The sequence below is a fragment of the Tachyglossus aculeatus genome, chromosome 22 (genome assembly GCF_015852505.1).
Source record: "Tachyglossus aculeatus isolate mTacAcu1 chromosome 22, mTacAcu1.pri, whole genome shotgun sequence".
NCBI lineage: Eukaryota > Metazoa > Chordata > Mammalia > Monotremata > Tachyglossidae > Tachyglossus > Tachyglossus aculeatus.
In genome coordinates this window covers 51,201,520-51,214,621 of record NC_052087.1, presented here as the reverse complement: position 1 = coordinate 51,214,621, position 13,102 = coordinate 51,201,520, and the positions used below count along the sequence as shown (strand labels likewise).

Sequence of the window (13,102 nt, the reverse complement as noted above, 5' to 3'; positions counted from 1 at the left end):
GATGATTAAGGACAGAATAGCTACTCCGTTGGCCTTGGAGGGGCTGGGGTCCTTCCTTGCTTGGGAGCAGGGGGCTGGACCCGATGACCTTCTCATTCATTCCAACCTGTACTTCCCAAGCGCTTAGTCCAGTGCTCTGCACACAGTAAGCGCTCAATAAATACGACTGAATGAGTGAAATTCATTCATTCACTCAATCAATCGTATTTATTGAGCGTTTACTGTACTAAGCTCTTTTGGAGTCTAAGACTCCACCTACCTCGGCTGCAAACAACAACCGGGAGCTGGGGAGGGAGCCGGCGGACCTTGGGTCTTGGCGGGGAGGGTCCAGATCCTGTCTTCATCATCATCATCATCATCATCAATCGTATTTATTGAGCGCTTACTGTGTGCAGAGCACTGTACTAAGCGCTTGGGAAGTACAAGTTGGTAACATATAGTGACAGTCCCTACCCAGCAGCGGGCTCACAGTCTAAAAGGGGGAGACGGAGAACAAAACCAAACATACTAACAAAATAAAATAAATAGAATAGAATAAATCTGTACAAACATATATACATATATACAGGTGCTGTGGGGAAGGGAAGGAGGTAAGATGGGGGGATGGAGAGGGGGACGAGGGGGAGAGGAAGGAAAGGGCTCAGTCTGTCTGGACCCTGGGCCCGGCTACCCCCAGAAAGGGAAGACTGTTGCCCCTCCACCCCAGCCCCCAGGTGGCTAGTGCCGTGGCCACTAGCCTCCCCACCCTCCCGCCGGCCCGGCGACTCACGGTTGTCGTAGATGGGCTGGGAGAGGACCGGGGGCAGGGCCAGGGGCCGGCCGGCCGGGTCCTGCACGGTCACTTGGAAGCACAGCCGCACGGCGTTCAGGTCGTAGTCTCCTCGCTGCTCCTCCAGCGGCACTGCGGGAGTAGGAGAGGGGTCAGGGCCTCTGCGCGGGGGCGGAGCAGGGCAGGGGGCCCAACAGCTACATCATCATCATCAATCGTATTTACTGAGCGCTTACTATGTGCAGAGCACTGTACTAAGCGCTTGGGAAGCACAAATTCGCAACATATAGAGACAGTCCCTACCCAACAGTGGGCTCGCAGTCTAAAAGACTACTAAAAGTCTACACTGCGGTGGGTAGGAGGCCGGGCGCGAACCCCTGGGCGGAGGGATGAAGAGTGCTGGGAGACGACGGTCCGGGGGGAGGATGGAGAGGGGGATCCTTGGGGGAGGGAATCAAGCGCTTAGTCCAGTGCTCTGCCCACAGTAAGCGCTCAATAAATACGATTGAACGAATGCTGGGTTGGGGCCGTCTCTAGATGTTGCCAACTTGTCCTTCCCAAGCGCGCTTAGTCCAGCGCCCTGCACACAGTAAGCGCTCAACAAATACGATTGAACGAATGTTGGGTAGGGACCGCCTCTGGATGTTGCCAACTTGTCCTTCCCAAGCGCTTAGTCCAGTGCCCTGCACACAGTAAGCACTCAGTAAATACGATTGAACGAATGTTGGGTAGGGACCGCCTCTAGATGTTGCCGACTTGTCCTTCCCAAGCGCTTAGTCCAGTGCCCTGCACACAGTAAGCGCTCAACAAATACGACTGAACGAATGTTGGGTAGGGACCGTCTCTAGATGTTGCCGACTTGTCCTTCCCAAGCGCTTAGTACAGTGCTCTGCACACAGTAAGCGCTCAGTAAGTACGATTGAATGGATGAATGACTGACAGTGGTGATGAGCGGAGCCTCTCATCCCGGGCCGGGGAAAGGGGGGCCCGGCGCTTAGAACAGGGCCAGGCACGTTGGAAGCGCTTCCCGTGATCACGATGAGATTTATTTTGTTCATGATGTGCATTTAGCTTTAATTCTATTTGTTTAATTCTACTTGTGTATATTTACTATTCTATTTATTTTATTTTGTTAACATATTCTGTTTTGTTGTCTGTCTCCCCCTTCTAGACTGTGAGCCCGCTATTGGGTAGGGCCCGTCTCTAGATGTTGCCAACTTGGACTTCCCAAGCGCTTAGTCCAGTGCTCTGCACACAGTAAGAGCTCACTAAATACGACTGAATGAATGAATGAATGAATAAGACTGCTGAGGTGTGGGTCAGCTCTCTGAGAAGAGGGTGGACCTCTGAGGGATGGGGGAGGGAAACGGATTGTAATAATAACTCCCCCTTTTAGACTGTGAGCCCACTGTTGGGTAGGGACTGTCTCTATGTGTTGCCAATTTGTACTTCCCAAGTGCTTAGTACAGTGCTCTGCACATAGTAAGCGCTCAATAAATACGATTGATTGATTGATTGATTGAATAATGATGGCATTTATTAGGGGCAAGAGGTCCTGGAGGAAGGCCGAGGGATGATCTACGTGCCGGGCGCTGTTCTAAGGGAGCTACAAGCTGATCAGTTAGGACATGGTCCCTGTCCCACGTGGGGCTCACGACGTTAATCGCCACTTTACAGATGAGGTAACTGAGGCCCAGAGGAGTGAAGTGACTTGCCCAAGGTTACACAGTCGAGGAGAGGGGGAGCGGGGATTAGAATCCACGTCCTCCTGATTCCCAGGCCCGGGATCTATCCACGAGGCGATGCTGCTTCTCAGGGGTCCCGGGGGAAGAGAGGAGGGACAAGGATGGTGGGGGTTCCGGGTGGAGGGAGGAGGGGATGAGGATTGCGGGGGGCAGGGTGAAGGGGAGGGGAGGGTCCCGGGAGGGAAGAAAACTGTGGGAGCACAGGGCCCGCTCACCATTAAAGGGGTTGTTGTTGGTCTGCATCCGCTGGGTGATGGCCTGTTCCAGATCGCGCTTCTTCACGCACTGGATGCCCAGGTTCTGGAAGCTGATCCCGCGGGCCCATCACCCGGCACGCTCAGCGGCCCGGGGACCCAGCAGCCCCCCGGCCCCTCCGCTTCCCGGGGGTCCTCGAGCCCATCTCTGCCCTCCCTCAGGTGCCCGCCCCCCACCAGGGCCGGGCCCCCCCCCGGGGGGGACCTCACCTGTGGATACAGCGGTCGGGGCAGAGGTCGGCCTCGTAGAAGCCGTCCCGACAGTCCTTCCCCACCAGCTCGTGGGGGTGAGGCCGGTGCGGGGGCTCCTTGGTCACCAGGGAGATGCGAACTTTCCCCGGCCCCACGTAGCCGCTGATCTGAGGGGAGAAACCGGGTTTCCGGCCCACCTCTTGGGCTCCGTCGGTGACGTTTACAGAGGGCTTAACCACGTGCGGAGCGCCGTATTAAGCGCTCGGGAAAGGACCCGAGAGCCAGGGAGGCGCTCAGAACACAGCGAGCGCTCAATCGACACCATTGGTTTAACTGGTGGATCAATTATTAATAACTGTGGGTTTGTTAAGCGCTCACTGTGTGCCAAGCACTGTACTAAGTGGTGGGATAGATAGGAGATGATCAGGTCCCACGTGGGGCTCTCAGTCTAAGGAGGAAGGAGAGCGGGTACTGAATCCCCATTTTGTAGATGAGGGAACTGAGGCATGGAGAAGTGAAATGACATGCCCAAGTGACTTGTGCAAGCTCACCCAACAGACAAGTGGCAGAGCCGAGATTAGAATCCAGGTCCCCTAACTCCAAGGCCTAGGCACTTTCCACTCAGTCACCCGTGCACTTTATTCCCTTCCTTCCTCTCCCCCTCGTCCCCGTTTCCATCCCCCCCGTCTTACCTCCTTCCCTTCCCCACAGCACCTGTATATATGTATATATGTTTGTACATATTTATTACTCTATTTATTTATTTATTTTACTTGTACATATCTATTCTACTTATTTTATTAGTATGTTTGGTTTTGTTCTCTGTCTCCCCCTTTTAGACTATGAGCCCACTGTTGGGTAGGGACTGTCTCTATATGTTGCCAACTTGGACTTCCCAAGCGCTTAGTACAGTGCTCTGCACACAGTAAGCGCTTAATAAATACAATTGACTGATTGATTCAGCCCTCTCTCAGCCCCACAGCACTTATATACCTGTCTGTAATCTATTTATATTAATGTCTGTCTCCCCCTCTACACTGTAAGCTCATTGTGGGCAGGGAATGTGTCTACCTATTCTAAAATACATATTAGAAAACTATTACACATTGCAAAATATATTATAAATTACTTATTTACATTGTCTCCACTTCTAGACTGTAAGCTTATTTTGGGCAGGGAACACAACTAACACACACACACATATATATATATATATATATATATATATATATATATATATATATATATACATATATATGCACATACATACAAATACACATATAAATTATAGTAAACATATATTATCAATGATTTATATTAATATCTGCCTCCCCCTCCAGTCTGTAAGGTCATTATGGGCAGGGAATGTGTCTGCTAATTCTGCTGTACTCTCCCAAGCGCTTAGTAGAGTGCTCTGCACATAGTAAACACTCAAATACCACTGATTATGTTGTATATTTCCAAGTGCTGTGCACACAGTAAGGGCTCAAATACGATTATGTTGCACTCTCCCAAGTGCTTAGAAGGGTGCTCTACTCATAGTAAGCACTCATTAACCACTGACTGGCTATGTTGTATATTCCCAAGCGCTTAGCAGAGTGCTCTGCACATAGTAAGGACTCAAATACCACTGATTATGTTGTATATTTCCAAGTGCTGTGCACACAGTAAGGGCTCAAATACGATTATGTTGCACTCTCCCAAGTGCTTAGAAGGGTGCTCTACTCATAGTAAGCACTCATTAACCACTGACTGGCTATGTTGTATATTCCCAAGTGTTCAGCAGAATGCTCTGCATACAGCAAACAATCAAATTCAACTGTTTACGTTGTACTCTCCCAAGTGCTTAGTACAGTGTTCTGCACACAGTAAGTGCTCGATAAATACGTTCGACCGGTAGGTCAGGCTGCTGGAAGTGAACGGCACCCGGGGCATCTCCGATCGGACCCCGACCGAACCCCGGACCGGAGGGGGGCTTTGAGAAGCAGCGTGGCTCGGCGGAAAGAGCCCGGGCTTGGGAGTCAGAGGTCATGGGTTCTAATCCCGGCTCCGCCACTTGTCAGCTGGGTGACTTTGGGCAGGTCACTCAACTCCTCTGGGCCTCAGTTCCCTCATCTGTAAAAATGGGGATGAAGACTGGGAGCCCCATGTGGGACAACCTGATCACCTTGGATCCCCTCCGGTCCCCACAGCACCTGTATATATGTTTGTACAAATTTATTACTCTATTTATTTATTTTACTTGTACATATCTATTCTATTTGTTTTATTTTGTTAGTATGTTTGGTTTTGTTCTCTGTCTCCCCCTTTTAGACTGTGAGCCCACTGTTGGGTAGGGACTGTCTCTATATGTTGCCAACTTGGACTTCCCAAGCGCTTAGTACAGTGCTCTGCACACAGTAAGCGCTCAGTAAATACGATTGATGATGATGATGATGATGATTAGAACAGTGCTTGCCACGTAGTAAGCATTTAACAAATACCATTACAAGTACTCAAGTGGCAAAAAATGCTGATATATTGGGGGGAAAGCCTAAAACCGTATCTTTAAAGCATGTAGAGTGTAAGCTCTGTATGGGCAGGGAAAGCATTATTTCACCAGTCTACTTGTTTTGTTGTCTGTCTCCCTCTTGCAGACCATGAGCCCGCTTCTGGGTACGGACTGTCTCTAGATGTTGCTGATTTGTACTTCCCAAGCGCTTAGTACAGTGTGCCAAGCACTGTACTAAGCGGTTGAATAGATAGGAGATGATCAGGTCCCATATGGGGCTCACAATCTAAGCAGGAGGCGCGCAGTAAGTGCTCAACAAATACTATTGAATGAATGAATGAATCAATCAATCGTATTTATTGAGCGCTTACTGTGTGCAGAGCACTGTACTAAGCGCTTGGGAAGTACAAGTTGGCAACATACAGAGACAGTCCCTACCCAACAGTGGGCTCACAGTCTAAAATGAATGAATGAATGATTATTATTATTATTCTCTGTGCCTCAGTTACCTCGTCTGTAAAATGAAGACCGTGGGACAGCCAGCGCTTAGAACAATGCTTGGCACAGGGTAAGTACTGACCAAATACCTTTGTTATTATTATAATAATAACAATAATGGCATTTATTAAGGGCTTAGTATGTGCAAAGCACTGTTCTAAGCGCTGGGCACTGTTCTATTATGATGATGTGTCACACCCACACAGAGACACACATACCCCAAGCGCTTAGTACAGTGCTCTGCACACAGTAAGCGCTCAATACCCCTAGCCTGGAATGCCCTCCCCCGACACATCCGCCCAATTAGCTCTCTTCCTCCCTTCAAAGCCCTCCTGAGAGCTCACCTCTTCCAGGAGGCCTTCCCACACTGAGCTCCCTTTTTCCTCTCCTCCTCCCCATCCCCCCTGCCCTACCTCCTTCCCCTCCCCACAGCACTTGTATATATTTGTACAGACATTACTCTATTTATTTTACTTGTACACTTTTACTACTCTATCTTAATGATGTACATATAGGTATAAGTCTATTTATTCTGACGGTTTTGACACCTGTTTTCATGTTTTGTTTTGTCGTCTGTCTCCCCCTTCTAGACTGTGAGCCCGCTGTTGGGTAGGGACCGTCTCTAGATGTTGCCGACTCGTACTTCCCAAGCGCTTAGTCCGGTGCTCTGCACACGGTAAGTGCTCAATACGATTGAATGAAGCATCGTGGCTCAGTGGAAAGAGCCCGGGCTTTGGAGTCAGAGGTCATGGGTTCAAATCCCAGCTCCGCCACTTGTCAGCTGTGTGACTTTGGGTGAGTCACTCCACTTCTCTGGGCCTCAGCTCCCTCATCTGTAAAATGGGGATGAAGACTGTGAGCCCCCCCTGGGACAACCTGATCGCCTTGCAGCCTCCCCAGAGCTTAATAAATGCCATTATTATTATTAATGAAGGAATGACTGGATTAATTTACTATTCTATTTGTTAATGATGTGCATGTAGCTATAATACTATTTGTTTTGATGATTTTGACACCTGTCTACATGTTTTGTTTTGTTGTCTGTCTCCCCCTTCTAGACTGTGAGCCCGTTATTCGGTAGGGACCGTCTCTCTACGTTGCCGACTTGTACTTCCCAAGCACTTAGTACAGTGCTCTGCACACAGTAAGCGCTCAAAAAGTACGAATGAATGAATGAATGCTTTGCACGTAGTAAGTGCTTAATAAATGCCATTATTATTATTAATGAATGATTGGATGAATGAACACCCGTGCCCCCACGAGGGCCCGGACTCCTGGGTCTGCCGAAAGGCAGAGCCCCCCGGCAGCCCGGGTTGGAGGCTGGGTTTCCTGGAGGTAATGATAATGATCATGTTTTGTTTTGCTGTCTGTCTCCCCCTTCTAGACTGTGAGCCCATTGTTGGGTAGGGACCGTCTCTATATGTTGCCGACTTGGACGTCCCAAGCGCTTAGTCCAGTGCTCTGCACACAGTAAGCGCTCAATAAATGCGACTGAATGAAGGAATGAATGATGGCATTTATTAAGCGCTTACTATGTGCAAAGCACTCTCCTAAGCGCTGGGGGAGTTACAAGGAGATCAGGTTGTCCCACGGGGGGCTCACAGTCTTCATCCCCATTTTACGGATGAGGTAATTGAGGCTCAGAGAAGTGACTTACCCAAAGTCACACAGCTGACAATTGGCGGAGCTGGGATATAAGAATAGTAATAATAATGATGGCATTTATTAAGCGCTTACTATGTGCAAAGCACCGTTCTAAGTGCCGGGGATGTTACAAGGTGATCAGGTTGTTCCACGGGGTGCTCACGGTCTTCATCCCCATTTTACGGATGAGGTGACTGAGGCCCACAGAAGTGACTTGCCCAAAGTCACACAGCTGACAATTGGTGGAGCTGGGATTTAATAATAATAGTAATAATAATGATGGCATTTATTAAGCGCTTACTATGTGCAAAGCACTGTTCTAAGCGCTGGGGAAGGGGTTACAAGGTGATCAGGTTGTCCCATGGGGGGCTCACAGTCTTCATTCCCATTTTACGGATGAGGTGACTGAGGCCCAGAGAAGTGATCTGCCCGAGGTCACACAGCTGACAATTGGCGGAGCCGGGATTTAATAATAATAATGATGGCATTTATTAAGTGCTTACTATGTGCAAAGCACTGTTCTAAGCACTGGGGAAGGGGTTACAAGGTGATCAGGTTGTCCCATGGGGGGCTCACAGTCTTCACCCCCATTTTAGGGATGAGGTAATTGAGCAGAGAAGTGACTTGCCCAAAGTCACACAGCTGACAATTGGCAGAGACGGGATTTAATAGTAATAATGATGGCATTTATCAAGCACTTACTATGTGCAAAGCACTGTTCTAAGCGCTGGGGACGTTACAAAGAGATCAGGTTGTCCCACGGGGGGCTCACAGTCTTCATTCCCATTTTAAGGATGAGGTGATTGAGCAGAAAAGTGACTTGCCCAAAGTCACACAGCTGACAGTTGGTGGAGCCGGGATTTAATAATAATAATGATGGCATTTATTAAGCACTTACTATGTGCCAAGCACTGTTCTAAGCGCTGGGGAGGTTACAAGCTGTCCCACAGGGGCCTCCCAGTCTTCATCCCCATTTTAAAGATGACCAAGTCACACAGCTGACAGGGATTTGAACCGCTGCCCTCTGAGTCCAGAGGCCGGGCTCTGGCCACCGAGCCACGCTGCTCGTCCTAATGATGGCATTCATTAAGCACTTACTACGGGCAAAGCCCTGTTCTAAGCGCTGGGGAGGATACAAGGTGATCAGGTTGTCCCACTTGGGGCTCACAGTCTTAATCCCCATTTTCCAGATGAGGTAACTGAGGCCCAGAGAAGTGAAGTCACTTGCCCAAAGTCACACAGCTGACAATTGGCGGAGCCGGGATTTGAACCCATGACCTCTGACTCCAAAGCCCGGGCTCTTCCCAATGAGCCATGCTGCTTCTCTTCTTGTTTTGTTGTCTGTCTCCCCCTTCCAGACTGTGAGCCTGCTGTTGGGTAGGGACTGTCTCTATATGTTGCCAACTTGTACTTCCCAAGCGCTTAGTACAGTGCTCTGCACACAGTAAGCGCTCAATAAATCCGATTGATTGATTGACTGATTAATCAATCTGCGTGTAAGGCAGAAACTCCTCACCCTGGGCTTCAAGGCTGTCCATCCCCTCGCCCCCTCCTCCCTCACCTCCCTTCTGTCCTTCTCCAGCCCAGCCCGCACCCTCCGCTCCTCCGCCGCTAATCTCCTCACCGTTAGGCCTCGTTCTCGCCTGTCCCGCCATCGACCCCCGGCCCACCTCATCCCCCGGGCCTGGAATGCCCCCAATCCCTCTGCCCCTCCGCCAAGCTAGTTCTCTTCCTCCCTTCAAGGCCCTGCTGAGAGCTCACCTCCTCCAGGAGGCCTTCCCACACTCAGCCCCTTCCTTCCTCTCCCCCTCGCTCCCCTCTCCATCCCCCCATCTTACCTCCTTCCCTTCCCCACAGCACCTGTATATATGTATATGTTTGTACAGATTTATTACTCTATTTATTTATTTATTTTACTTGTACATATCTATTCTATTTATTTTATTTTGTTAGTATGTTTGGTTTTGTTCTCTGTCTCCCCCTTTTAGACCGCGAGCCCACTATTGGGTAGGGACTGTCTCTATTTATTTATTTTACTTGTACCTATCTATTCTATTTATTTTATTTTGTTAGTATGTTTGGTTTTGTTCTCTGTCCCCCCCTTCTAGACTGTGAGCCCACTGTTGGGTAGGGACTGTCTCTATATGTTGCCAACTTGGACTTCCCAAGCACGTAGTCCAGTGCTCCGCACACAGTAAGCGCTCAATAAATACGACTGATTGCCAACTTGTACTTCCCAAGCGCTTGGTTCGGTGCTCCGCACACAGTAAGCGCTCAATAAGTACGACTGATTGATTGCCAACTTGTACTTCCCAAGCGCTTAGTCCGGTGCTCCGCACACAGTAACCGCTCAATAAATATGACTGATTGATTGCCAACTTGGATTTCCCAAGCGCTTAGTCCAGTGCTCCGCACACAGTCAGCGCTCAATAAATACGATTGATTGATTGATTGCCAACTTGTACTTCCCAAGGGCTTAGTCCGGTGTTCCACACACAGTAAGCGCTCAATATGATTGACTGATTGATTGCCAACTTGTACTTCCCAAGCGCTTAGTCCGGTGCTCCGCACACAGTCAGCGCTCAGTAAATACGATTGATTGATTGATTGCCAACTTGGACTTCCCAAGCGCTTGGTCCGGTGCTCCGCACACAGTCAGCGCTCAACAAATACGACTGATTGATTGCCAACTTGGACTTCCCAAGCGCTTAGTCCAGTGCTCCGCACACAGTAAGCACTCAATACGATTGATTGATTGCCAACTTGTACTTCCCAAGCGCTTAGTCCAGTGCTCCGCACACAGTCAGCGCTCAATAAATACGACTGATTGATTGCCAACTTGGACTTCCCAAGCGCGTAGTCCAGTGCTCCGCACACAGTCAGCGCTCAATAAATACGATTGATTGCCAACTTGTACTTCCCAAGGGCTTAGTCCAGTGCTCCGCACACAGTCAGCGCTCAATAAATACGACTGATTGATTGCCAACTTGTACTTCCCAAGTGCGCAGTCCAGTGCTCCGCACACAGTAAGCACTCAATAAATACGATTGATTGATTGATTGCCAACTTGTACTTCCCAAGAGCTTAGTCCAGTGCTCCGCACACAGTCAGCGCTCAATAAATACGACTGATTGATTGCCAACTTGGACTTCCCAAGCGCTTAGTCCGGTGCTCCGCACACAGTCAGCGCTCAATAAATGATTGATTGCCAACTTGGACTTCCCAAGCGCGTAGTCCAGTGCTCCGCACACAGTCAGCGCTCAATAAATACGATTGATTGATTGCCAACTTGGACTTCCCAAGCGCTTAGTCCGGTGCTCCGCACACAGTCAGCGCTCAATAAATACGATTGATTGATTGATTGATTGACGGACTTGCCCAGAGCCCCCCAGCTGACGAGTGGCCGAGCTGGGATTTGAACCCACGACTTCTGACTCCAAAGCCCGGGCTCTTTCCACCGGGCCTCTTGGTCCTCGGTGTCCCCCCGCCCCCCCCCGGTCTCACTTTGATGGTGGGGTGGGTCTTGGTGGTGTCGGTGCTCCTCTCCCCGGGGATGCTGCCGGCCGAGCGGCCTTCGCACTTGTAGCGGAAGCGCATCCCCCGCTGCTTGGGCTGCTCGATGATCTCCACCGACGGGCCCGGGGCCGGGGCCGGCTCTGCGGGGGGCGGGAGGCGCGTGCACGCGGGGCTAGCACCGGCCGCGCGGGGCCCGGGACCCCCCCCCCCCGCATCCCCCCCCCCCCCGCACTTACCCGCGGAGGCGAAGATCAACGGGAACATGTCTGAAACGGGACAGGAGAGTTTAAGGACCGGGGGAAACTGAGGCAGGGGGACGGGGGACCCCGCCCTCCCCCGACCGGCCGCGCGGGGCGCTGTTCCCCCCCCACACACACCGCCGCCCGGGGTCAGAGGTCACCCTCACCGTCCATCGCCGGGGTCCCCGAAGGGGGGGGAGGGGCGGGGTCGCAGCTGGGCGCGCGCGCGCGCTACTCCGCGGCCATTCGCCAGGGGCGGAAATGCGCCGGGCGCGCGCACGCGCGCGCGCGCTCGCGTCACTGCTGGGAATCCGCGGCCCCGCCCGCGCAGGCGCGATGAGCCTTTCGTCAGCGCGGCGGCGCGGCCGGAGGGGGGACGTACTGAGCGCCGCCCCCTCAGAGTAGAAGGGCGAGCCCGGAAAACCGGGCGGCCACCCAATCGATCAGTCGTATTTATTGAGCGCTTGTTCATTCATTCAATCATCCATTCATTCAGTCAACCGTGTTTATTGAGCACTTGTTCACTCATTCAATCGTCGCATTCCATCACTCGTTCAATCAGTCGTATTTATTGAGCGCTTGTTCATTCATTCAATCGTCGCATTCATTCAATCATCCATTCAATCAACAATTGTATTTATTGAGCACTTGTTCACTCATTCAATCGTCGCATTCCATCACTCGTTCAGTCAATCAATCGTCTTTATTGAGCGCTTGTTCATTCATTCAATCGTAGCATTCATTCAATCATCCATTCAATCAATCAACTGTATTTATTGAGCACTTGTTCACTCATTCATTCGTCGCATTCCATCACTCGTTCAGTCAATCAATCGTCTTTATTGAGCTTTTGTTCATTCATTCAATCATCCATTCAATCAACTGTATTTATTGAGCACTTGTTCATTCACTCATTCAATCGTAGCATTCCATCACTCGTTAAGTCAATCGGTCGTATTTATTGAGCGCTTGTTCATTCAATCATCGCATTCATTCAATCATCCATTCATTCAATCAACTGTATTTATTGAGCACTTGTTCATTCACTCATTCAATTGTCGCATTCCATCACTCGTTCAGTCAATCAATCGTACTTATTGAGCGCTTGTTCATTCATTCAATCGTCGCATACATTCAATCAATCAACTATTTATTGAGCACTTGTTCACTCATTCATTCAATCGTCGCATTCCGTCACTCGTTCAGTCAATCAATCGTATTTATTGAGCGCTTGTTCATTCATTCAATCGTAGCATTCATTCAATCATCCATTCAATCAATCAATTGTACTTATTGAGCACTTGTTCACTCACTCATTCAATCGTCGCATTCCATCACTCGTTCAGTCAATCAATCGTATTTATCGAGCGCTTGTTCATTCATTCAATCGTAGCATTCAATCATCCACTCAATCAATCAGCTGTATTTATTGAGCACTTGTTCGCTCATTCATTCAATCGTCGCATTCCATCACTCGTTCAGTCAATCAATCGTATTTATTGAGCGCTTGTTCATTCAATCGTCGCATTCATTCAATCATCCATTCAATCAATCAACTGTATTTATTGAGCACTTGTTCACTCATTCATTCAATCGTCGCATTCAATCACTCGTTCAGTCAATCAATCGTATTTATTGAGCGCTTGTTCATTCATTCAATCGTAGCATTCATTCAATCATCCACTCAATCAATCAACTGTATTTATTGAGCACTTGTTCACTCACTCATTCAATCGTCGCATTCCATCACTCGT

The 13,102-nt window shown here is 49.7% G+C and overlaps 1 protein-coding gene across 3 annotated transcripts in view; it reads right to left on the bottom strand.

The window, feature by feature from the left end:
* Positions 1–13,102, bottom strand: part of RELA (RELA proto-oncogene, NF-kB subunit) — a 49,701-nt gene that overhangs the window by 19,349 nt on the left and 17,250 nt on the right. For 2 of the 3 annotated variants that reach the window (XM_038765098.1, XM_038765099.1), the window contains exons 1-6: positions 11,516–11,572; positions 11,346–11,375; positions 11,098–11,249; positions 2,979–3,127; positions 2,730–2,821; positions 770–901 (exon numbers count right to left, since the gene is read on the bottom strand). In XM_038765098.1, the coding sequence (XP_038621026.1) occupies positions 770–901; positions 2,730–2,821; positions 2,979–3,127; positions 11,098–11,249; positions 11,346–11,375; positions 11,516–11,522 (562 nt within the window). In that variant the 5' untranslated portion in view covers positions 11,523–11,572. Of the gene's footprint in view, positions 1–769; positions 902–2,729; positions 2,822–2,978; positions 3,128–11,097; positions 11,250–11,345; positions 11,376–11,515; positions 11,573–13,102 lie in introns of those variants that run through there. The other variant, XM_038765100.1, reaches the window with a different exon arrangement.